General features: G+C 39.5%; 1 protein-coding gene across 1 annotated transcript; it reads right to left on the bottom strand.

The window, feature by feature from the left end:
• On the bottom strand, positions 1-25,536 carry chrnb1 (cholinergic receptor, nicotinic, beta 1 (muscle)). Its single transcript, XM_062444833.1, has 11 exons — positions 25,476-25,536; positions 22,142-22,275; positions 19,103-19,147; positions 18,339-18,448; positions 15,359-15,467; positions 15,098-15,242; positions 14,499-14,684; positions 9,545-9,768; positions 4,490-4,665; positions 427-574; positions 1-147 (listed from the first exon to the last, which is right to left on the bottom strand). The coding sequence occupies exons 1-11, from the start codon at positions 25,534-25,536 to the stop codon at positions 1-3; spliced, it is 1,485 nt and encodes a 494-aa protein (XP_062300817.1).
• Positions 25,537-27,668: the final 2,132 nt, after the last annotated feature.

Genomic DNA, 27,668 nt, shown 5'->3' with positions numbered 1-27,668 from the left:
TCAGGGGGATTTGAAAGGATCGGTAGGTGTGTGGTTGAAGCTGGCATCGGCGAAGATAGCCAAGGTGCCCACAGTGGTGAAGACAACAAAGATCCAGAGGAACATGCGGTCCACCACCATGGCAACGTACTGCCAGTCCTCTTTCAGCTGGGTGAGGAGGTTATTAGGGTAGAGGAGTAGTGGGATGGGTGGTTGGATGATAGATGGGAAAAGGTGAAAGATGGATAGATAGAAGTGAAAATGAAATGGAAAGGAAGGAAGGAGGAGAAGATGGAGAGGGAAAATAATAGGCAGAGGTACAGGAAGAGGTATAGTGGTAAAGGGAGGAAAGGAATAGAAAAAAGGGGCAAAAGTGAGAAACAAAGTGAAAAAAGAACCAATGAACAGGAATTCAAACAGATCATATGACAAAACATACAAACTTACAGCATTATAGTCCTTCTCAGCCTGCAGGGCTCCAGCGATATACGTGATGGCCTCTATGGCTGACTTGAGCTCATCAGGTAGCGTTAGGTAGCTACTGGGTCCATCGATAAACTTTCTTAGGTCGGTAACCATTCCCTCTGGGTGGTACCTGCACAGCAACACAAATACGTGAGAGGGAACCAATGAAATAATAGCAGAACAGTATCTATACTGCACATACTGCAAATATTTTAATATCACAAATAAATCTTGATCTAGACAAAGGAGCAAATGCACATTTAGTGTCAACACCCAAACTTAACAAATGCACAAGCTTGTGGAATGTAGCAACATGAGAGCAGATGTCTGTTCGGACTAATTAAAAGCTGTAAAATAGGAAAGTGTTTATGAGCCAGCCTGCATGTCTCCTTTGCTCTCTTCTTTCATTCAGAGAGGAATAAAGAGAAGGTCAGAGGAGCTCCCCGGGCTCACTCTGCCAGTGTGGTACTACCGCTCTGCATCTGCTGATTGGGCAGCTCTTGCTGACAAACCCTCAGTGTGTGTGTATATGTGTGCGTGTGTGTGTGTGTAAGCATGTTTTTGTGTTTACTTGTCGCCCTCAGTTACCAACCATCAGTACAAGTAGTTGCTAGGGGAAGTTGGGGAGCAGGTTGCTTTCTATATCTGTCGAGTGGTATCATGAAATTGGTTTTCCTTATTTACTAAAATCACAATAAAGAAATAAATTGGCAAGCCACAAAAATGGAAGGTGAGCAATTTTGTGTTTAGTTCAGAGTGTTTTCTCTGCTATCTCTTTTGCAAATAAAAAGAAACTTGCAAAATTACTAATTTTCAACTGCCACACAGTGCTGCCAAAGTACCATGCATTAGAGAATAATTTTAACATTTTTTGAGACTTCTTTCTAACATGCCAGATATGTTTTTCTTATCGTTTAGTTCCTTCCTCATTGCATTCACACATGGCAGCTGGCCAATTAAATTATACCCCTCTGAGCAGCTCCACTGTCTTAATATGCAACTATTGAGAAAAGTTGAAACATAACTCATCAGCTTTTTCTGCTTGGATTTTCCCTGCTGTATTTCTATGCAAAGTCACACAACATGTCCTTGAGCAATAACACATGGATTTCCATTGGCTGATTCTGGGATAGACATGAATACAGAGTTCTAATACTTCCACATCTTTAAGTAGTGGTACAGCACGACTCTGACAGCAGGACATGACTGTGAAAAATGCTTTGTTGAGGAATGACATTGCCTCTGAAATTAAAGAATAATTCTAGTTTATTGCAACAGGGGCTAGCTTTTATAGAAAGCCTTGTCTCACCAAACCATGTGATGAGATCTGGGAACAGGGTGACATTGCAGGTCACTAGTCAGACAAGTTGTAAACGAGCCAGGCTGAAGATTATCTAGAAAACTTTATTTAAAGGTCAAATCAAAATGAGTGTACCTAAAATGTCTGTAATAATAATAATGAAAATCTCTTTGTAAAGAAAAACAACATGAGTACATAAGTACGGCAAGTGCAGATGGCCAAAGTTACAACCAGAGCACTAATAATGAAATTTCAGGGCATACATACATACATACTACACATGCACACACAATACACATTTAGTTATATAGTATTGCCTCTTCTGTGTGTACTAGCACATACAACATGAATATGATATTGTAGTATAACTACTTTGCACAAGAGATAACTTGCATGTATTTTGCATTTTAAGCAGTATCCCCCTTCCACAAAGTTTTTAAAACTCATCTACTGCTATGACCTTAGACACACACACACACACACACACACACACACACACACACACACACACACACACACACACACACACACACACACACACACACACACACACACACACACACACACACACACAACTAACATAATCGTCTTTTCTGAACAGCAGCAATCTGCTTTTCCCAAACATCTGTTTTGATATGAAACACCTAAAATATGAAACACCTCTTTCACTTACATTTTTAAGGACCTAAAAAACCAAAAAATGTAAACAGAGAATTTGAATTGCAGGTCCCACAGTTTAACACCAGATGGCAGTGTGGCACTGTGTTTTTAGGTGGGAAACATAAACACAGTGTAACCTGGCAGTCAGGGCAGGGCAGAGAGCTGCTTGGTATTCAGTGCAGAAATTTGGGGGGTTTACAATGCAGTGCTGCCATGGCTGCTGCTTCTGTGAGTGTGGCAGGTGAAGAGGCTGCGACCTAAGAGAGGTGGAGCCTCATCAGATACAGAAAGACAGATAAGAGAGGGAAGTAAAGAAAGAGAGAGAGAGAGAGAGTGACAGAGACACTCTTTGGCCTCTTCACCCCTCCTCCCTTTTCCCTCCTTCGTGGCTCAAAGTAACACTTCATCAGCGAGAAGTAAATGACTATTCAGGAGACTAATTCAACTAAAACTGGCTGCGTCTGGTGCCAAGACATGCACTAAACCCAATTAAGAAGGTGTGTGTATGTGTGGGCTCAAGAGAGATACTGCTGTCTCATCAAATTGCTCTAATAGAGTCCCCCTCCTCCTCTTTCGTCACCCGTCCTTTCACCCAGACACTCAGCGTCCCGCTCTAATGTGTCAGAGTCGATTTGTGCGGGTCATTATTATTTTAGCAACGATTCTCTGCCGCCTCCACTCTCTCCCTGTAGACATATTTCACTTCTCAGAGGAGGTGAAGAATAGAGAGGGAGGGAGTGCTGTGAGAAAGATTTTTGGTGTAGAGCAGCATGGGAGGCATGCTAGTTAATGTCACTAAGTAGCTGACATACAGGACATACAGTTCCATGTAAATTGACCCAAGCAAGGTCGACCATTTCCTGTGTACATAGTGTGGAGACTGGTGTTAGACTGATAGAACAGTTTGTCGCCGTGTTGTGTGCCAACGTTGGCCAGAATCCAGCTCCTTACTCAACAGCTTCAGGGGCAGCGCTCTGAAAGACTTTTGATGAAACTCATCAGTCTGCGTTTCACTGGAGGTGTTTGGGTTCTAAGGTCTTTATGCCGTTTTTTAAAGGCCGCTCAACCTGAGCAAAAATTGCTTCGTTTTGTTATTTTGATTACGTGATATGCCCACAATTTTAAATACTGAATAGCGGCTCAAAACTTAGCAGAGTAAGTACACTTTCACAGTCAAAGGTCAGAAATTAAAGAGCTAATATCTAAACTTATATTTCTCAAACAACCTTGCGATGTAGAACTGAGGATAAAAATTGACAGCCTAAATTTAGTCAGTGTGCACAGTACTTACTCTTTAAGCTTATAAAAAATGACACTGTGATATTTACACAGAGGACACATAAAAAGATGTCCAACTTAAATAAAAACTTAAAATTCTGTCTTTTTATAATAGCCACTGTGTGCCTTCATTCAATGACATAGTACAATCTAACACATTTTGGCAGTTTATTATCACTACCACTACAAAAACTTACACATTTTAGTCAGATTGGGATAATGTATCACAAGTGGATATGGGACTGAAATCAAAGCTTTTATGTGTGGTGCTTTTTTGCAATACATCTTTTACAGAAAAACAAGAAAATGGTTCTATCTATTCAGTGGAGCTTTGTATAAAATGATGACACACCTTACATCTTATATATTACTCATATAAAGGTGTTTTCTATAGAAATATTTGGAAAATATATTTCTCTGCTTGACATTTTGCAACAACATGGTTTACATTTAGGTGATATCCTCAATAATGTACCCATCTTTTTCAAAAATACGAGATACATGCCAGCTTACAAAAGATTACACTAACTAAATATAAATATAATGGAAATTTTGATGATGGGAATACATTTTTAAGCATGAATGTCAAAAATGTCAAATGTGTTTTTAACATGAAAAGGTCAGCAAAGTTTAACTGTTAGCAAGTAAATAACTAACTGAAGGGTTAATATGGAGTCATTCAACACACTTACCCACATTAATGAAGACACATGCTTGCTGAAATATATATGCACACAAGCACGTGCACAAATATGTATGCCTTCAGTACAGTGAGACCCTTGACCCCAGAGCAGGACCTGACCTCACCTGTTGGGCTTGGGGAACAAGACGGAGCAATCAGGCTTTCGAATGAAGTATTCATCAGCAGCTTTACTGATGGCGGCCACTTTTTTCACCCGGCGGGGCAGGATCTCTAAGGACAGGGGGGTCTCCACTTTGGGCCGCAGCATGCCCAGGTAAGGAGGCAGCATGTGGATGAAGATCTAAGAAGACAGGAAGAGGTGAAGAGCAGCAAAGTCAATTTCAGCTTCTGTGCTCGTCTCTCATTTGGCTTGAATGCAGAGTTGAGCTGCTATGAGGTTAAGAATGGAAATGTATGAATTCGCAATTATTTGTTCATTCGAAGCCACATAATGAAACAGAGGGTTATTTAACTGTACTTTCCACTTTCAGTCAATAGCTGGTTTCCTCTCGCAGACTTCCCAAATCCATCGTCTTTCCTGGTATTAAAAATCCATTTGTTTGGATTCTTGGTTTCATGATTTATGGTTCAGCTGAAATGTACTTGCCCTGTATTTGCCTATTAAGGGTGAGAAATGACTCAAAATGCTGAATTTAGCAGTGAGATAACCTTTGAGAACAGTTGCTGCTGAATGATGTGGGTGGGGAAAACCAAATGGGTAATGCTCTCCAATTCCTCAACGTCTACTCTCAAGGTGTCCTTGAGCATGGTTTGTAATCTCTGGATGCTTCAGTGGAGCTTCTCAGAAAAGGGCCAGAATTGTAGTAGAAAAATTAATAAAATAGACATAAATGTTGGATAAAACATGAGGGAAATTAAGTGTCTTCTCTTTTAATATTACTGTGTTACTGCTCTTTGGCTTTAAGAGCTGAGGCTGCTCTAGAGGACTCCGACGTGAAGATAAAACAGCAAATCAGTGGGCCAAATGTTAGTCTTGATCAATATCATAAATGCTGTTTGCCTCTGTAAATGGCCCTTTTATCTGCAGTTTGAAGTGCTTTTATATCATTTTGAAATGAGTACTTAGCCTGCCTGCATGTATTGACGGATTGATGTCAATAATAGCCCAGTAGCAGGGAACATATTGTACCGTAGCTGCAATAGTGACAGTAATGTGAGGTGAATAGGCTTGACTTGAATTCATTCAGAAGCAAGTATGTCTATGTTCTTATGTGACCACCTCCGACCTTGTTTTCCCTGCTCCCCTGTTTTTAAGTCTGCTACAACACCTGTCACGTTTCCTATAAACTGTCGTCTCTGTGTGGGAACTGCAGACCGGTGAGTCACACACAGTCACATGATCACAGCCAATGAAAAAAAAAAAGCTGCGGGGCATTGTGGTGATGTAGTGTGTGTGTCATTATAAGATAGGATAAGAAGTATAGTACCAAACATAAAGTGTTCAGCCACATGATAATGGTTTTATAGATGTCACTGAAGATGGTATTAACTGCTAAACATCAGCAAGAGATATGGCCGGATCTACACACAGGCATTAAAGGCATTCTGTATGCTGAACAGGAATGTCCAAACTATTCCACAAAGGACTGTTTGGCTGCAGATTTTCATTCCAACCAAGCAGGAGCACACCATGCTTAATCAAATGATCTCAGTCTTAAGACAACTTATTGGTTGAATCACGTGTTGAATGTGTGTTTATGGGATATTTTGGACATGCCTAGCCTTGGGCCTCATTAGCACTAGTTCATCCTTGTATGTTAGCAGCAGCGACATATAGACTATAGTGGCTTTTCAGGGTGATTTCAGGTTCAGCACAGTGCAATAAAAGACGAATGGAGAGGAAGGAAGAAAATGACAGAGAGGGGCACAAGTTTCTCTCAGGCCATGTCATTTCCATGCCCACAAGCCAGCCTCAAGTACAGCCAGAAAGAGTTCTGGCACCTTAAGATTCAACAGCAGAGGCAGGTGATTTTAGCCCTAACATTATATCAGAAGTAGAGCAGCAGCAGGTCACAGCTTTGACAGATATGGAGGATGATTCTTCTACAACCACTCCAAAAAACAACTGATGATATCTACAACAACATCAACATCACACAGGACAAGACTATAGAATGAGAGCAGGCCACTGCATCCAGAGAACGTGAGCTAAATATTTTTTTCATAGAACCTCTGAACCCAGACAACATTAATCATGTGGCCCTGTAAAGTGGAACAAAATTGACGGCGTAATTTGTGACTACCTGTCAAAACATTTGGGATTTTTCTGCATCACTGAGAAAATATGGAGACAGTAAAACAACTGAAAGCCTTTGCCCTGTTGGCAACTGAGAATGGATTTACGACCTCCCTGGATTTCAATGACATCAATGAGGACCTCATCTCATCGAAAGTCATGAAAAGGCAGTAAGCAAACTGTAAATACATGTTTTCCATTTAAATATCTGAATCAGAATAAATAAAGACACATTAAAAATCAAATGTAAAAATGCATATGAATGAAATGTATAATATAGGGCTATACTTTCCACTATAAATTAATAACTAACAAATTGCACATGAATACTAAAACATTAATAGATATCTCAAATATATTCCCAACTAAACTGATGAGTATAATTATAATTTTTTTTGTGTTTACTAAATCAATCAAAGTGTGCATGTAGGGGCCCCACAAAATACAGTCTGCCTTGTGTATTCTATCCATTTAATCCGGCTCTGCATTCAACTCAAAGCTGTGGTTCTTCTAAAGATTTTCTTTGAAGGGAGTAAAAGAACACCTACATTTGATGGATATTTCAAAGGCAGATTCAAGTACAATTTGAACAATAAATGAATAAAGGATTCCGAATTTTCCTTCATAAGTGTTATTCTTGGCATTATGAGGAAGGGTTTGAAACAGCATTGGACAAAATGACAAACAACATAATTCAGCATTTAACTGACTGAATAAGAAAGAAAATGTATTTTGGTCTTTTGAGACTTATACTTATAACCTATATTTCTAAATCCAAATCCAGATGAGCCCATCTGACTGACATTAATTAATGTTTAGCCAAACTACTCCAGGACACGTCACCCTCGCCTCAGCTTTGGATAATTCCATTTGTGACACCTGCTCAAATATGAGCTGATTAAGGAATTGCTGAATAATTTAATTAAATAGACAATTTTCTTCAGTCCAGAATGACTTGCTATGTGATTTTTTTTTAATGACATAAAATGAGCTTTTAGGATAAAGGCAAGGCGATTAGCACTGTGGCCTTCATTTCAAGCCTTTGCTGGTTTTAAGATACACTTGAATTATTCTCACTGACATTCAACACCTGTTAGATTTCCCACAGCTTGGCACACCATGAGTGGTGAATATAAAAGAGGAAGCTGCACAACAGAGAGCACCACTTCAGCTACAAAGACTTTATTCTACAAGCGTGGCTGATATCATTCAGCTAGTGTTGCTGCTCTGTCTTTGCAGGACTTAAGCAGACAAGACCTTTATACACAATGAAATGATCACAGCACCAAGAGCGGCCAAAATAACATCATGGCTGAGCTGAAGGAGCTGAGAGACATGGTGATGGAGCAGAAGGAGGTACTGAAAGCCACCACCGCCCAAATTACCAACCAGAAACTGGTTATAAGAAATGAATTAGTGGGCTGTAAAACCAAATATTAAAAAAAGAGTTGAAAGATGCTTCAATATTCAGTAGGGCTAAGTGGGCTGTGGCTGCTGAACTGCAGAGTTAATTTGTCCTTTGTGACCTTTCTTACATTGTGTGAACCCCAAGAAGATTGGTGACTACTAAAGCAGAAGTTAACAGGGATCCAATACAACAATACACATTACATAGTATTTTACAGTCATTTGATATATTGTTGATGTAAATACCTTGATTAGTATAGCTTTTTGCTTTTTTTCCCCTTCCCACATTTCATTGTGATATCAATTGTCTAAAGAGTAAGAAAGAAAAAAAGACGGTCTATAATATTTGTTTTCCCCATGAATCCAGTAACAGATCAGTTCCATTAAACCATCCAAATGGGAGCGTTTTGGTAGCCAAGTGGTTACTGCACATGCCACATAATGGCAGTGTCCCTGGTCCTTTGCTGCATGCCATTCCCTTCTCTCTCTCTCTCTCTCTCTCTCTGTTTCCTATGCCAGCCACTTTCAAATAAAGGCAAAAATGCCCCAAAACATCCAAATGACCTTTTGACAGTTATTGGTGAGCCTAAGGTGGATGTACCCTGAAAGCATAGCATAACACAGGCCTGTAATTAGTTTCACATAATGTATAGTGAGGGCAACATCCACTAATGAAGGTTAATAGTATAACATGACGTTCAGTGTTGACGTAGTTCACTAGACTGCCTGAATGATTGCTGCTTCAATTTCCAAAATTAACACAAAAATTATGCTAAACTAATTATTTCAAGTATAATGTATTACATTGAGGGTATGAAATGTTGCTTACCCACAAAATAAATGTTGGGTTTAAGTTTTAATTAATTTTAGACTTACATACATTAGTAGGTTAATTTGTGTGTGAATAAGTTTATTAAGAAATGTCACATTCATGGCCAAGGAGGCACAACAGCATCTCCATTTCCTGCAAGGCCTGAAGTACACAGGCCTCCCCAACCCTACCCTCACCATCTTCTACTGAAGCACTATTGAGAGGGTGTTTACAAGCTTCATCTCCACATGAGTGATGCACCTCTGGGGACCACACAACAAACTGTGGAGTGCATCACTGAAGCCCCTCGCCCTGCCATCCAGAGTTGCAAGAGTTGCATCCACAGCATTGTACTGGACAGTTCATACCCCTCCCACAACCTTTTCATCACCCTCCCTTCCAACAAGAGCCAGAACCCTGCCTCCTTATTAATATGTGGCATGAGTACATTTTGACATTTAACTCCTGAATATTTTCGATGGCATGCAGACAAACACAGACAAAAATGCCACCCTGCTTGTTTTCAGAGCCAGAGATCTCAGCAACACATTAAGTTGAAAGAAATTCACATAAGAAAATAAAAATTGACATTGTTCATCCATCCTTAAAGTTTAAATATTAATCTGCAACAAGGGTATGGACATGTACAACCATAGCACATGACATGACATTTTGCTCTTTGGCCCGCAGAGGCACTACACTCACCTTGCGGACCCACATGGGCATCTGGTGGGTGTTGGGGGAGCGGTGGTGCAGGTTGAGCACGACCACGCTGAGGATGACAGAGAAGGTGACGAGGATCATGGTGAACATGATGTAATTGACGATGATAGGAACGCCCAATGAGGTCTCCGGAATTTTGTCAGCCAGCAGCAGCAGGAACACAGTGAGGGTGAGCAAGACGTTGATGGACAGACCCATCTTCTCTCCTGGTAGAGAAACATATTGAATGTTACAATAACCACATCCCACTTAGCTACTGTTACTATGCTTACCGAGCTTTCACATGGCGCACAATGCAGGTTTTTTTTCAATGATAACACAAAGATTTTCTTCTCAAACTTTGCAGCTATACCAGTTGACAGACCTGTAGAAGACATGCACATTATGAAAAAGCATTGTTGTAGTATTGCAGTATATACATTCTAACATAACCCTGTTTGGCTGCTTAGTTTATGTACTTGGACATTCAAGATTATTTATCCTTTAGTGTTTTCATTATCAAACAGCATATTTCACTTTTAGTCTTACAAGAGGAAATGCTTTTAGGATGAGGACAAGCCACTGTTTTTGGCAAACGTCTCTCTATCTAGGATAATGAGCTTGGCTGGGGTTGCTGGAGTGTAAACTGCCAAATCCAAGCAGGATAGAGCCACTAACTTTACACCAAACTTCGATATAGTAGCATCCAGGACCGGCTTCCACACAGTGGAAATCATACTAAATAGTAGATGTACTATTGTGAACTGGTTTTTCATTTTTTAATGTATCTGTAAACCCATGTAAATGATGACTTGACCTTTGGTGTTGGAAGTAGCTGTGTCCTTCCTTACTAATGTGGGTGCTGAGTTAGTTAGTTGGACATTTGCAGATTGATTAAGGCAGACAGACACACAGTGTTTAATCCATTCTTTACATTTTTGCTGTTGTATTTTTTGGGAAAGCACAAAAAGGCCACCAAGGGCTGTAATTGTTATCCTCCTGCTTTTGTTTAGTTCATTTTCATTGAAGATGGTGTTCAGTACCAGCTTTTGTTTTGTATTCTTCTGGGACCTTGTTAGAGCTCATCTAGTTTTAGCAGAACAAGGTTTGTTCCTCCTTCAACTGACTGAGATCAACTATTTTAGCAGCAGCTGGCCCATGCAATTCAGCAGTAATGACTCTAATAGAAAATTCATTTCACATTCTAAGTGAAGCTGACTGGCAATAGAGCAAGGCCTCCCTGGTGTATTCTGTGGTCACTTACAAACTGTGTTTACCTCAGACTGGTTAGAGTTGGTATGCAATGAGAAATTGATGTGAATTAGAGCGGTACACGCTCCCTTGGGGGAAAACAGCCAAAACTGGGGGATTTCCTTCACTAACTCCATTGCCCTGCATTTCAAGAAAGTTCAAGGAGACTTTTTACAGATCTGTTTTGTCAGGACTAAGAAGTGTGAAAAAAAAACAGCTACGACTACTACCACACATATTCCATATCTACTCCCAAATTAACTGGGAAGCATTGCAGTGAAGATATTTAGACATAGTGTAGCAGGGACTGTAAATGTAATTGTGAAAAAACTGTGAAAAATGTTGGACTGGATAGTAAAAATATGGGGCTAAAGGATTCAAGATTATGGCAGAGAGGATGGTCTACATTGCTGCTTGAGCTCTCCTAACCTCCCATCAGGTGCAGAAGAGGTAGCACCTACTAGCAAGACCAGTGCACTCAACCCTGCCCCTCGTCAAGCTATTCAAATGACAGATAATATATTAAAAATCATTGATGAACCCTGTATCCCAGATGTTTTAGGCTCAGGCACTGGAACCGCAAAACTGTGCAAAGCAAGCCAATGAGGCTAGTGAAGGAATTTCAGGGGCAGAGGTGGCTTCTGACCAGGCCTACCAGTGGAGTAAGGCACTTGACAAGGAGATGGCTAAACACATCAAGGAAAAAAATATACATATTATTGGACTGGAAGGTACAGGAGGTACCAACATCATTTTTTTGAAAGCTGGCTACCTGATTTTGTTTACCTATAGACCAAGGCTGGCAGGTTAACATCAAGAAAGCACACCACACACTAGTCCCTAAATTTGGCCCGAACCAGCAATGTCAGCCCATCCTCATGGGCTTCCATAACTACGGTGACAAACAGAGGGCACTCAAGGCCTCTACACACAGTGAGACTGACAGACAGACTCCAATGTACATGGGATCTAAAGTTCATCTTATGGGCGTTTTCATGACTACAATAAGATACAATGTTTTGTAACATACTGAGACTTTGTATCTTGAACATTAAGGGAAGCCACTTAGGTACTGTTCGCTTTGAAAAAGGAAAAGGAAAACTTTGATATAGCACTTTTATAAGAGACATTTGACAGATATAGAACACCTAAAACTGCAACAGTGTGATTTTGAACAAGTGTATTTTTCCTCCTTCACTACCAAGAGCAGGGGAGTGGATATATAGATTGTATCAAGGACAACCATAGGCAATTTGTGCTTATCAAAGCTGTTATTCATGGAGAGGAATATGATATACTAAACGTGTATTGCCCTCCAGATCACCCCCTTAACTTTCTCACAGATGCAGTGTCGATGTTGGCTGATTTGTCGGCAGAGAATATTATTATGGGAGGCGATTTTAATTGCCTTGTGAGCCCGTTGATTGATAGATTTCCCAGTGGTCCCTTGTCTGCCTCTCCACAGACAAAACTTATAGCTGGTCTTTGCGAAGAATTGGGTTATGTGGATGTGTGAAGAACACTCACTGCAGATAAAGAATAAACTTTCTTTTCTAACCCACATAAGTGGAATTAACTATGATCATGCAGCTGTGTACTTAGATACTGAACCTAAAAAAGCGAAGGGACAATGCTGTTATTCACATCTTGGCACTGGAGGATGAACTGTTTCATTTTATAAAGATCACAAATTCATAGATTATTTTATATCAGAATTCAAAGCCTCTCTTCCTCCCTACTCTCCTTCAGCCATTAGCCCATCTTTGCTCTGAGAAACCTCTGAGGCCTATATGAGGGGGTTTATAATTTTTAACATAGCCAGCAAGTGACGCAAAACTGCAGAGCAACAGAAGGTATTAGAGGTGAGACATACTACAGCAGAGAAGGAATATATTAGAAAACCCACTGGCTCCAAATTGAAATAAATCACGTCTGTTCGCTGCACATTAAACTCACTATTAACACAAACTGCCACAGACCAATTAAGATTCACAAAGCAAACACTGCTTGAACATAGAGATAAATCAGGGAAATATTTAGCATATTTGACATAAAAGTAGCAGATTCTCACACCATTGTGAACAGAGACCTGTACCACTAACCCTACAGTGGTTAATGACATTTCCTAAGATGTTTATCAAGGAAGGTGCACAAACAATAATGGATTTTTTTCCCAAGCGCAATCTTCTTAACATACACACTGATGATAAGTCCCACCTTAGTGCTCCAATTTCTAAAGATGAGGTGCAAGAAGCCACCAGGTCACTTCACTCTTTACCACATTTTATAAGGAAAATGTGTTAACAGATCACTTTTTAGACATGCTAAACGAATCATTTGATACTGGCATCCTGCCCCCATCAGTACAAGAGGCCAGCATCTCTTTAGTTCTCAAATAAGGGATGTGTCCAGAAAATTGCACCTCCTACAGACCCAACTTAATTAAACTTGCTTAATGTTGACCTCAAAGTCATATCCAAAGCCCTTGCAGGTCATCTGGAAAATTTTGGAGCTCCCAAGTGAGGTGGGTGGTCGGGATATTTCACACCTTCAGACGTAAATAAATATCAGTTAAGTGTCCTCTTACAATATGTGAAATTTAGTCCTGCTAGGAAATCTGAAATCAGTCAAAGATTGCCGCGATAACCCAATAACAATTAAGAGAATTAGGGCTTGGAGGGGAGTACAACTTATTGAAGGACAATCTGGGTCAATCCAATCATTAATAACCCTGACTTTCTGCCAGATGTCTTAGAATCAGGTTTCAAACATTAGGATGAAGGGTATCTCTTCCTTTGAAGACCTCTTTGAGGATAGAGTCCTCGTGGCCTTTAATCAGAAATATGATATCCAGAAATTACTCTTTCATTTCTTTCAGATAAGAGATTACATTAAGAAAATGGTTTCTTATTAACTGTTTTTAATGTCCCTGATACTGAAAAGCAGATGTTTTTTATTGTAGGGGATACTTAACGTTGTGGGGAATTATTCTGCTGTGGGTTTTCAGGGGCTGGGGCGGGCCTGGGAGAGGGAACTGGGAATATAGTCTGTAACCAAACCAGGGCATTACATGTCCAAATATTATAAAGATAGCATTTATCACCTAACCGCCTCTCCAAATTTAAACCTTTCACCTCCCCATTGTGCCTGAAATTCGGGAAAAAAACATGTTGGCAGCCTGACACACTGTCTTTGGTCCTGCCCCAAATTACAGAAATACTAGGAAACTGTCCTTTATGAAATGCAGAACATATAAGAAACTGAGCTTGAACTTTATCAAGTATCACTTCTCCTATGGTCTTTCAAGTGTGCACATTACTAATATACATCACAGAAAATGTACTGACATTCTGTGCAAGGAAAACATGTTACTCAAGTGGATTTCCTTTAATGCTCCCACAATTTCTGATTGGTATAGGATAATAATGGAGCATATTCCATCGGACCTCCAAACTTGTCTTATACACTCTAAGATAAACAATTTTACAAAAAAACCTGGAAACCTTCTCTTCATTGTGTAAATGTGAATGGATCTATCATTTTATCTAGAGCTTTTATATGAATGCATTGATCTAAAACTTCCTAATTGTATCTTTAGTGCTTACTTTTGAGTTGTGTAGGACTGACCCTATTGAGTAACATGAAAGCACAAAATATTTGGCTCATACACATTCACATGCTGTATTATTCTGTAGCATTTGTATACCTGCATCCGGAGGCAGGTAGAAGTTAAAGATGGCGATGATGGTGATGAGGATGCAAGGGAGGATGATATTGAAGACGTAGTACAGAGGCTTCCTCTCAATGATCAGGTAGAAGGTCATGTCTTCATACTGATCATCATTCATGTTCTTCTTGCTCGGCCTGTGTCTGATGTACCACTCGCCACTCTCTGGAGAAAAACATATTTCGCATTTAGAAAAGATTTTAATTAAGATCAGCAAAATTACTATTTCAACAGAAACAACATATCTGCATACCACAAGAGGGTCCAAACAAAATTGCAATAATAGTCCAACAAGTAAAAAACACTCCCATGACTATGGTTTAAATATTAAGCAACAGCAAGCATAAAGTACTAAGTCAGAGGTAATTAAAAACCAATAACATACTTTGGACAGGCACATCAAGGAATATATCCCCACTAAGTAACTAGTCATGATTAGCAGGATGGAAAGCACCCCAATTCCCACTTCATGCTTTCTTAACTTTTCTAAAGAAAGCATCTAGCATCTATTCCTCACTCCTTGACTCCCCCCAACTTATGTCGTGAGGAAAAATGCAAAGAAAGAGGGTGCACCTCACCGCTGAAAGCCTCGTCCAATTGGATTTCCCGGATCTCTTTGCCTTTTGCGTCCAGTGCGTACTGTATCTCGATCTCTGTTATGTCATACGTGTAGGAGCGGAACTGCATGGTGCAATTCTGCCAGTCAAATGGGAAATAAGTTACCTAGAAAGAGAAAAAAAGATGAGAGGAGGAGGAGAGCTTTAAGGAAACATTTAAATAAAACAAAGTTAAGTAAAAAGAGGAGTCAAATATTTTTAAGTTAATATTTGTGTTGTCACCTTAACTCCACAGGAGCTCAAGTAGAGTGCAGGGGGAGTCCAGGTAACCCTGCCATTATAATAAACCTGAACATGAACATGAAGGGCCACATCAAACACCCCATCGTTACTGCAAATAGAAATTGAGATAACATATTGGTCATCATTGTAAGTAACACACTGTATAGTTAAATAGACTTTCGCCCGAGAGGCCTGGAGGGCTAAACTGGACCCATCTAGTGCTTACTCAATGATATACATGCCAACCTGACCTTCCTATCTCACTGTACACGGTCTGAGGCTGTGGTGTGTTTGCCGACAGTTTCATCCCACAGTACAAACACATGGAAGAGAAAGGATTGGAGATATGAGGAGATATATTTGGTCTGTGATGGGTGCATTCCTGACTCCTACCAAGTGTATGCTGGGATAGGCTCTAGATTAATAATACATAAAAAGTCATGAATTAATTTAGAGTTTTAAAGTAAACTGAGGAACTGTGTACAGGTACTGTATGGGATGGCACAGTGCTGTAGTTTAGTCTCATATTGTATCATATCTTGTCATATTGTAACACATTGTCTTGTCTCATATCATATTGTCTTGTAACCTATTGTATCATCTTGCCACTTATCATGTCATACTGTAATGCATCATCACATATTGTGTCTTCTCATCTCATATCGCATCCTGTCTTATCTTATGGGTTAGCATCTTATCTAGTCATATAACACTGAACGTTCTCCTATTGGATTGTAACCAATTGTATCATCTCATATCATCTTGTATCGTATCTTATCTCATTGTTTAGTACTCGTCTCGTCTCACATTGTATTGTATCGTATGGTAATGTATCATATTGTATCATATTGAATCATATTGTATCGTATCGTATCGCATTGCATCGCATCGTACTGTACTTTGACACTAGCAAAGCCACAGCATTAGTCATTTGTTCAATCACCTAAAAAACGCTTGTATGAAAATTTATTTTGTCATTTTAAACATTTTTTGGCAATGACAAATAATGCTTTCCTACCAAAAGGGTTACTCATATTTGTTTTCAAAGGCTATGACAAACCATCTATTTTCTTTTTGAGGTTGGAAGACATGTTTGGTTGTACAGGTAAGGGTTATAGTGTCTCTTGATCTTCTGTAACTTTGTTTTTGCTTTGCTTTGTTGGCCCAGTTTAAAAAAATACCAGTGACACAAGCCAAAACATGACTGGCAGTGACTGGTCTCCATTTTGCCCTGTAATAGAAGCCTTTATTAGCAGATTGTAGCAATATAAAAGCCTTATGATGCTGACTCAGTTATACACATCATATAAAAGTTGCATCCTTTCAAATGTTTGATGACTCATTTTGCCTTCATCTCTGGTCAGAATGAGTTACATCTGAGTGACTATGTGTTGTCTGATTATTCCAGTCACATTGCTAATGTCATTGTCTCACCATAGCAATACACAACATTTGGCTGCAGGCCCATACTACACCACCCCACTAAAACATTTTAATTGGCATGGATGAAATGTAGGAAATTAACACATTTCGAGTGCAGCACTAACACTGAATGTATACAAAGCTGTTTTGGCCATTAAGCTCATAACACAATGCAGAACAAAGACATCAAGTCAATTAGACACAGATTTAGCCGTCTGTCAGGGCGCCGTTTTTCTTGCAGCTTTTATGGTTCTGGCAATTTAACAGGGAGAAGATTGTGTCCTTAAAGCTGGTTCTCTTAAAATCCTGTCCCTGTGAAGGTGCCGTCTGTGCTAAAAAAGATCAGCATTGATTTTACACACACAGAAAAGGGTATACACGCTTTTGCATTTGGTGTGTATGGACATATTTGTGTGTATGTGTGTGGTTCCAAGTGAGCAACTCCTAGGCTGAAGTAGCAAAGCGGTGCCAACAGCTCCGTTATAAGCGAGCCATGCCGCTTAATTGCCTATAAAGTGTTGATGAATGGAGCAGTGGGGATATTTACAGTGGTGCTAATGGGAGTGTGTGTATGTGCGAGGGGTAAAAGAAAAAAGACTACAGTCAGTGTTCTTGGTATCTACATTTTTTAATTTAATGCTGCGACGTATAGTTTTTTTTCCAATACACAGGTACTGTACTGTAATTAACTGTATCTGTACTGGGTGTTTAACCTTAAAGGAGACATATTATGCATGCTTCCAGGTCTATATTTTTAATCGGGATCTCTACTGGAATTTTGCATGATTTACAGTTGAAAAAAATCCTTTTACTGGCTCTTTGTGCAGCCAGAGTTCAGCCTCTGTCTTAAACAGGCCATTTTAGCTTCTGTCTCTTTAAGTCCACGTCAGGGAGCCCACTTTAAAAGCTGCCCCTCATCCACCAGCTCCGATGCTATGTCAATAAACATGTGAGTCAGCAACTACATACGTTAATCTCAAGTTTTGTAACTTCTTATCATGTTTATCAAAGATATCCCACATCAGCAGTATATATCATTAACAGACCACCACAAAAAGCAAAATATGTCCCCTTTAATATCTATTGGATACTAACTCTTTCCAGTTATGTTGAAGCTGTTGCAAACCATCCACTGCCACTGTAACCAGTGCAACCTTGATGTTGTGCAGGGCGAATCGACAATACCGAGCTACCGAGGCCACCTTAAAGGTTAATTGGTCAACGATTATGATGCCCAAATTTCAGGAGTCAAACTGGATCTGTTGTTGTATAGAAAGACTGGCTGGAATGACAAGGAGCTCAGTCTTAGAGAGGTGACAGGAGTTTGTAGAGTGAATCTATATCTAATCTAAACAATATGTTCAGATGGTGATAATCAAATGCCCCTTGAGATGAGTCCTATAAAAAACTAAAAGTTAGAAAAATGGAGAAAAGCGTTTATCCACTGAAATATCTGGTACTGATTAATTCATGCCAATGTGAGTGCTTTGTTCTGTGTGTGTGTGTGTGTGTGGGTGTGTGTGTGTGCGTGTGTGTGTGTGTGTGTGTGTGTGCTTACTTATTGATGAGGACAATGTCAGGCAGCCAAACCTTCGCAGCAGGAATACGCATCACCTCAATCCCATCATGTTCCTTGGGTTTCCATGTCAATCGATGATCTGTCCATTCCTGTTCAAACATTTTTTTTAAACAAAGTTATGTGGTTATTTATCCATGCATGAATGTGGGAATTACACACAAGTACATAAAAACAGCTGAGACAAGAGACAAACAGAAAAATGAAACTTTGAATTTACAAATGTAACCAATTTGTCATTTTATTAGTTTATTTTTTCATATTCCCACTGCTGTAATTAGATTCCACGTGGATCATTTCCCTATGCATTTGTCCCTGCATAATAAAACACAATTTGCATAATTTTTCATTTTGCATATGCTCTGTGTTATTATGACTCTTCGGAGCATTCTTGCCTGGTTATTTGTGTAGTGTGTATTGGTACTGAGCAGTACATGAAGAAGGAGGTGTTATGTTAATAAAGTTACTTCCACTGGAGCTGGAGACATGGTTGAGTTGGTCAAGATGATGTGAAATTATAGGAAGTAATTCACTTACAGTACTCTGCTTTAATGAAGAATGTGTATACGGATGATCCATTATTCAATTATTCAACTTTCTGTTTTAGTGCAGCAGCAAGTTGTCACATTCCTTCAAAAGGCTGTACATAGATCATTGTGAAGACGCTACTTTTACTTTAGTTTACACCCATTTGTCACCTCTGTGCAACTTGCATGCAGTAAAAAGTACTTTACAAACACACTTACCAGATTCATGACAACAACTGTGCTCATTTCTTCATTTTTCATATTCTGAAGGGAAAATAGAAAGAAGTATCTGTGTTACTGTTGCCTCTGTCAAAGTCATGATTATTGGTAGACACAATAGACACAATGTTAATAAAAGGCACAGCCTGTGTCTGAAATCACAACCACTTCCACTCACGACTCACTGTGATTTCTTTTGTTTGTTCATGACAGTCAGGTGCCTGTATGAACCCTGAAAGAGGTTTTTCCTCCCTGCAGCAATGCCTTGTGATCGTACTGGCTATTAAAAGATCCACCTCAAATGCATTTTTCATGTAAGTGATGGGGGCCAAATCCACACACTCCCTTTTTGTGTTTCCTCAGACAGTGTTTCTCTGTTTGGCTGTGGTGGAAGTATAGTAACAAAAAGAGGGATTTTAGCACTAAAATGACTTTAACGTTGAAAGATTTCTGCATGATTTGACTCATTTGAAGCTTCAGATAAACTTTTAAATATATTTTTGAACAAAAAACAGGCTTTTGGACTTTGGCTTCAACTTATATTGTAAGTGCATTATGAGGGGATCTTCTAAAGGTCAGTATGACCAGGAGGAAAAACTTGTTTTGATGTTCATTTGGGCTCCTGAATGTTGTTTTAATAAATACTTAAAAATTGTGAATCCATCCTTTAATTAGGCTGTTTGTTGTGTCCTTTAACGGTTGAGTTTCTGCCAACAAAAGATGATTAGATATCTTTGAATTGTTGCTATTTCAGCCTTTTTGCTCGCAAATTCAATTCACTTTAATAACCACACAGCTAAGCCGAGCTTACATAATAACATTTGATGAGTGAATTATGGATTTGAATTTGATAAATTGCTATTGAGCCCCTACGCCTGGCACTTTTTTCATTCCATTGTGGGAATATTTGAAGGCACCAATCAGTGTATAAGTTACACAGTAAGAAATCCAACAGTGAGAAAAATCACCCAAAAACTATTGTGTGCTCAGGAGTGGTGGTTTTGTCTTCAGTGCTGGTTTAACAGGGTGTTACATGTTGTCACTATTTCTTGGTGAACCACAGCCAGGAGCTATCAGGGCTGGTTTACTGGCAACCTCACAGTAATGACAGTACAACTTGATGTGTTAATTAATACGTTTTAGAAATGTTGAGGAGTATTCTTGACCTTTGGCTAGGCTAGGTGTTTCTCCATGTTTCCAGTCTTTAGGCCAAGCTAAGCTAATAATCTCTTGGATCTAACTGAATGCACAAACATGAGAGTTGTATCAATCTTTTTGATCAACTCTCAGCAATTTCTCTACAACTGTGGACATAAACCAGTGACCAAGTCGAAAATGTTGTCAGTGTTGATATGCTATAGTAGCCTCTGCCTTGTTACAACAGAACAACCAATACATTGCTTTATCTGAGCTGATGATGTTCTAGTTTACTTGAGACATTTAAATTTTGAAACATAATTTTTGTGTCAAACCTTTAACCTAGCTTTCAGTCCTTCTGTTCAGCTTCTGTTCAGCTTACAACATGGCTGCTAGGAGAGTTATGACACAAATTACATCAAACATTAGGGATTCATGCTAGAAATACAGCCTCTACTCATTGGTAGTAGTTCAAAACCAGCGTATAAAACAGCTGATAGTCATTTGAGACACTAGCTGGTATGACAGCAATGGACGACAACCCGCCAGCTACTTCTTCAACGGAGTTCATGATGAAGGCTTTTGCATGAGTAAATCTCCAGGTAGCGAATAAATGTACGCGTGAGTGTGCATGTGTGTGTGTGTGTTCATGTCTGTGCACGTGTGATTGTCTCCAGCAGGAGGGCGGCGCTTCCCTGAGCCGGGCCTGCTATTTAAAACGCCGGGAGGAATGTCAGAGAGACAGCTGGGACAGGGACAGAGAGGAGGGGGGGATGGGGGTAAGAGAAGTTTACTTAAACCATCTCTCTCACTCGCTCCCACACAAACACACAGATGCCTATCTGATCACTGACCTATCACTTACTGATACTTCCTGTAACTGTTTAAATTCATCAAATGATATCCCTCTTGGGGGTGGTGTTAATAATATCACTGCAGTTATCCAGCTGACTAGTTCTGGGCAGAGGAGGACTGAATGCCCTAGTGGGACAGTTTTCAAGATCGTTCCACACCAGAACTTAAGGGCCCCATGTGACTTCCTCTCCTGAGTGAGACTGACCTTGAGTGGAGGAATAAGGAGCATGCTCACTGTAGATATGTGTGCGTGTGTGTGTGTACATGGGAGAAGAGAGCCAAAGAGAAATTTAGGAACAGATAAAGTAACCTGGTGTGTGTTTCTGAGAGTGTGTACAACACTTGATTTTCAAATATGTATTTATCAGATGCAAACCTGAGGTAAAAGCCTAATGTTTCTGGCTAAGTGACAGTAGATTGAAGCCTAGTAAAATGTAGTGAGATGAGATGAGAGTGGAAAATGAAATACAGGCAGGCATCCCAGGAGGTTTCATGTTCTCAATGCCCGATGAAACCCTTCAAAAATGTGAATGAACCTATCTGCTGTACATTTGTCTTTTTAAGTAATTTTTAAGTCGAAGTAAGCCTACAAGCTTGCCAGACTACCCTAGGGCTACAGTACTATTAATTAACTTGTGCATTACTTTAAACATTATAGTAGATTCATGATGGAAATAGAAATGAAGTCATACAGCAGGAGTTCCTTCTTTGATGTTTAAACCATAAGAGTTGATGACATCTGAATTTGAGATGTATATATGATATATTGGATCGCCCATTCAAATATACTCAGTAAGACTATTTCAACCTTTAAAACAGCCCTGGTAGGACGTCAACCCTTATATGATATGTGTAAGCTGCTTGACATCCAATGCTGAACTTTGTTATTGTTTTTTTAAGATATCCTATAAGATATAATTTGCTGTGTAGCTGCTGGGGGTCATAGATAGGTCTCTGTTTTCTCATATATTTTCACACATGTGGCACTATTATGTTATATTCTTGTTGTGCATGTACGTATTAAGGTGTTACGGCTTTGTCTCTCACCAGTCCAACAAAGGAAGAGAGGACCATACCCACACGAACCACCACCCTCGTTTCAGGGGTAAGCGCAGGGCGAACCTTGACGTTGTAGTTTTGGAACATCTTCTTAAACACAACCTTTTCCATGTCAGAGGCACCTGAATGACAAAAAGAAAGAGCTTATGTAACGGAGTTCAGATAATACTTCAAATTTCAAGCTATTTTACTTTTGTTCACAATGGAATATGAAAAAAAACAGTTATAGAAAGCCATTTTTATTCAGCCATTTGGAAAATCATGGGCCATTTTAAACTGCCATTGCATCATTCATTCATTTTTTGCTGTAAAAGGTGCTGCTTGGTGGCAGCTGCATATATACCATGCTTGCATCACCCATCATCAGTGTTATAGCAGTTCATTAGTGACAATTTTGTACCAATTTACAGCAAATGCCTGTTTGTATTGTTGTCTGTTGTTTCCCTTTCTGGCTACTTATGAAATGTATGCAAAGGTCATCTAAGCAACATCATGCTCATCTCTTATGTGACAAGTGAGGATGCAGATAACTGACTAGCAGGTAATGCGTGTTGTGCATTCAAATGTGGCAACTGCCAAATCCTCCAATTCAAGTGGCACAAGTGCAAAAAAAAGTATACATAAGCAACCCAGAAGGAGACGGCCAGAACAGCTGAAGGGAAGTTAGAAGAATAAGAGATAAAAAACGCTGGAAATTCACACCTACATCTCCAATGAGACCTCCCACTCCTTCAGCTCTTGTGGTAACTGGTCGGAAACTGACAAGACAAAATCAAACCGTGCACCTCTCAGCCCACTCACGCTGACTGCAAAGCCCACACACAAAGCAACAGGTACACTTGAACTTAAAATGAGTGTTAAGAGGAAAGAAAGTGGAGTGCAGGTAGCTTGTGGGAGGATTTTTTAGTGACTTGGTAACAGAAGTTGACTTTAACTTTTTGTTAAAGAGCAATGATGTGGCATAGCATTCAATGGACAAATAAGAGATGTGCTTCTGCTGTAAAATATGTTATCAGCCGTCCATATCAATCAAAAATTCTACTTTTTATTGTAGCCATTTATATATTCCCTGCCACATAAATTGAGGATTCATGATGATTTAACAGATAACATGGTGCCTTTGTTCTTATTAACATAAAACACTCTAAAACCCTAACAGATGCCTGTGTATTGTCTGAATCTAAGGACTTTACTACTGTAACCAACCAAAAACCAAATCGTTGTATTCCATCACATTTCATACCTAACTCTGGTTTTATTTCCACTCACTACATCCTCAGTGTTAGAAGGTTAGAAGCATTAATAATCAGCAGCTCCGGTGATGCAGCATTTATCACGTTTGGCATAGCCGTGGCCCCAGCAGGATCTGACCTGACAGGAATAAATGACAACAGTCACCCAGCAAGGCACCCCCATTAGCCAGGCACGGGGATGCATGGTTACCGACAGGCGGGTGCGGGAGGTGGCTGTGGAGTGCCGGAATTGGGCATTTTTCTTCTCTCGGCAAAGTGCAGATGACTTGGTAAATAAGTCAGACTCAAGTACAATCAAGTACTTTATGAGACAAAGTGGGGGAGAACTCTACTCACCACTTGTCCCTTACGTGTTCATCTTGTGCATTACACCATATTATATTATTTATGCATTCATTTTGCTATAATTTACCATTGCAACACTTACTATCCTGGGTTTGTTTGTGTTGTGTTAGCATTATGTTACAGTTTACATCAAATATGAGTTGCAATAAATCACTGCCAGTTCTCTTTATTATGTTGCAGGTTTGAATATTGTGCAGTTGTTTGTTCCTTTGGTCATACTCTCCATTCAGGACTATTGATTGGGTGGAGTCAGCCCAGCATTTCCTGATTTTTATAGTATTGGTGATATCATGCTGACATCACTGGGCCAAACCAAGTGGAGGGCTTCCCCTGTTTCTTTTGCTTGTTTAATGCCTTCTGGAGTCATGTATTAGGGGTAATACATGACTTTTTTTGAGCTGTTTAGATGTGTGAATGAGCTTGTAAAGGAGATGAAGCATGTCTTGTGATTGCCATGTATTAAGGTTCATGTGTAGGTCCTCCTTATTTGCTATGGTGCTGCTGGAGCAGTCAAGGTGTGAATTGGACACCCTATTAAGTCAGTTGGGGTTTTGGCACTGGAGGCAGAGTGGAGGCCATGCTGCCATTAACACATGCCTTTGTTTGATTTATTATGAATTCATTTTAGCCCGTTTTTTTTTTTTTTTGTTTGTTTTTGTTTTTGCCTGAGTTACATGCATAACAGACGTACTGTAAATACATCTTAACTACCACCTTCCTAGACATTCAAGCTGGATCACTTTTACACATCATATGAGGTAAGATAACAATAGGGGCAAACACAGAGGCAAATATGAACTGTAATTATAATCTTTGCACTCCTGATGTCACTCTCGGAGAAGAATATATAAGTCTTTATGCTTGAACAATGCACTTAAAGTGTACCTTCAGTTCTTTTCCCACATGAAATCATCACTCGACACAAGTGAGTGCACATTTGCTGAGCAGTGATAAGCAATGATTTTAAAATTCAAACTGACAAAAATACAGCCAAAGCTTCTTTTTCCTCAAAGTGGTTTAAGTGCACCGCTCTTATCCAGAAACCACTGGTCAGTTATCAAATCAATCACAAGAGGTAAAGAAAGCCATTGATTTCTCTGCAGAAATATATTTAACCACTAATGATTGTTTATGGCTTCAGTGTTTCTTATGATGTTGAGAGCAGTATCAATCTTCTCATCTAACTCTTCTATCTTAGCATTGTTTCGTTCCTTTTTCCTCTCTCTTACCATTCCACCATGTTAGTGATATTTGTTGTTGCCTATCTGTGATGTATATAGTGCTGTGACACCTAATATATCATAATTTACTAATCCCATTTTATCAATGAGGCTGTGTGGGAAGGCATTATGTAACGAAAGCAAGTGCAGGCATGTAAATTAAATAAAGCAGATTAGGTTAAGGCACTTGGATCAGGCCTGTGTTGCATACCAAGCACTATGGATTATGTATAGCCAAGCTCTACACCTTGTCCAGCAAAAAGAAATTACTATTGTAGTAGTAGTTCTATAGGAGCTTACGTCTCAGAGACACAATAATAATTCTAAATATGGTAATCCTTTGATAAGTTTCAGTGTTAATCTAGTAATTACTGGCCTTAAAAGATATGTTCCATTTCATTTGGCATATACTACACATGGTATTAGTATAGTGTCCATGGAAGACGTATTACAAGACTACTATAGCTGTGTTACATGGACATATTGTGTCAGGTTGTGTCTTACCTCCCATTGCACTCAGGCTGCATAAACAACATGCCAGCAGGAACAGATCTGCGCTTTTCATAGCGACCCCTAAAAACCAAAAACAGATCCTCAATGGGTTAATCCAATGTGTTTTTCAACTTCTTTTTCTTTCCTGACGCAGCTCAGAGGAACTCTTCAGTGTAAGTTTTGGTATGGTCAGTTTGAACTGTTGCTGTCTGTCAGTCAGGCCAACTGGTGTCTGCTCCAATTACCTCATGGAGGGAGGGGAGGGTGTGTGTGTGTGTGTGTGTGTGTGTGTGTGTGTGTGTGTGTGTGTGTGTGTGTGTGTGTGTGTGTGTGTGTGTGTGTGTGTGTGTGACTGTACACCCCCTCAGTGAGTCTGGACCAGGCCTGACTCTGCCCAATGACAGTTTATTTACTCAGTGGTTCTCAAGCTATGGTTGTGGCACCAGCAACAGGTCTTGTAGGGGTTCCAGCAAAATGAGTAAAGGTTTAGTATCACAAATATTTCTGTGGAGGATAGTGATATAAGAATATTAGGATTTACTTACAGTTAATGTAACTACATTTTCATAAAAACACAATAACAATACAGTACAAATCAATACCTGAAAATATTCTGGATCACCAATCACATCTTTCAGGCTACAAAGTAAAATGTTTACTTGAGATTAGTTTTTCTTTTTTTTCCAAAGCCACAGACTTATGGGAAATTGGATTCATTAAAAACAGAAATATTGATTAAACAACATTATCTATCTTATCATCCTTACATAAACATATCGAGTGAACAACAGGACATACTCATAAGAATGGCAACATTCCCAGGCTGGATTTATAATTATATGCTTTATTACAAATGTCAATGGGAGGGTTTTTTTTTGTTTTGTTTTTCCAGATGTTCCAGGTTCACTACGGTTCTGTATTTCACTTGCTAACCTACATAGGTGGGTCTAACTTCTTTTCGCTCTCCTTTTGTCTTTGTTAATTATGTTGCCCCCAAATCTGCTTTTCTACTTCCTCATCTCCTTCTTTCTTACAAAAAGAAGGTACGACGCTTCATCAAGACATGGTTGCCATAACACCTACCATTCTACACCTATCATCAATCATGATTCAATCCGTAGTTCATCCCCTTTAGCTAAATTCTTATTTCAACCACTGCTTGATCTCCACCCCATTCCGCCTCCAATCATTAAGGGATCAATATGCTTCGACTGAAGTGCTCAAGGGGTCATCTAATAGTGTCTGAAACACTGGCTGACTTCCTGTTACTTTCCAAGCCCAACATGTAGCAATAACTTCATGCAGCATTTGGCATAGCTGTGCAGATGCATGACAGGGAAACTAGGTTTGAAATTCTCTTTTTAAGTTTTCATTCTTTATGCAGTTACAACCAAGTGCTAAACCATGACTGACTTTGAGTAGAAACCATCTTTGAGTGTAACTGCTCAGACACTTGACTTTAGATGTGGTCCAACGACACACTGTGCAAACTATAAGAATACCCTTATCTTCATTCATTTGAAACATCTGGTTCCAGTAAACTGATTTGTACAGTAAATGGTGTGATCTTTGCTGGTAGAAGTTCATATTGAACCCTGCCGTGCAAATGTGGAGACCTTCCATATTTGGCGTATTCTATGGGGAAAAAATCACCAAATTCATTGCCACATAAACAGTGGATGTACATTGGCTACTTTTCAGTGTATAAGGTGGCTTCTCACCTCTACAAATACAAAAGGTTCTTAACTTTCCAGTTTTTCTATAAATTAGCTGGAGCTAAGCAGAAGTTTTTTCAAGAACATAGGTAAGATTGATGGAGATTGATTGGCTGTAACTCCTCAACACTGATGGAAAAGGTAACACTTAAAAAAAAGTGTATACTGTTGTTTTGTCTGCTGTGATATAAAAGTTGATTTAATCATAAAAAATACGTGGCTATATTCCTGTCAACAAATTACTGGACATATAGAGGTGATACAGCGGCCATTATTTCCACAGTATAACACTAAAATGATCAAACCCTGAAACTGCCACCACTGCTGTATTTTCTGAAGGCTCCCGCAGTAAAACATCTCTATCCTCCCTACATCCCTTTACTCATCTCTTCATGCCACTGTGCTCTCACACACATTCATTGGCCATCCACGCCACTGTAATTTATGATCCACTGTCACTGCCATTTGGTCTGCCGCCAATTTAATTACC

This window comes from Scomber scombrus, chromosome 23, assembly GCF_963691925.1.
Source record: "Scomber scombrus chromosome 23, fScoSco1.1, whole genome shotgun sequence".
In the NCBI taxonomy this organism is placed as follows: Eukaryota; Metazoa; Chordata; class Actinopteri; order Scombriformes; family Scombridae; genus Scomber; species Scomber scombrus.
The sequence above is the reverse complement of the archived record's forward strand: the minus strand, read 5'-3'. Positions and strand labels throughout refer to the sequence as shown.

Excerpts from the sequence above, each read along its gene's own strand:
- chrnb1 (XM_062444833.1), bottom strand. The coding sequence starts at position 25,536 with ATGAAAAGCGCAGATCTGTTCCTGCTGGCATGTTGTTTATGCAGCCTG. Across the intron at positions 9,769-14,498 it reads CTACCTGCCTCCGGATGCAG|GAGAGAAGATGGGTCTGTCC; the intron begins GTATACAAATGC and ends TTTCTCTACCAG. Across the intron at positions 4,666-9,544 it reads TGCCCATGTGGGTCCGCAAG|ATCTTCATCCACATGCTGCC; the intron begins GTGAGTGTAGTG and ends CTGTCTTCTTAG.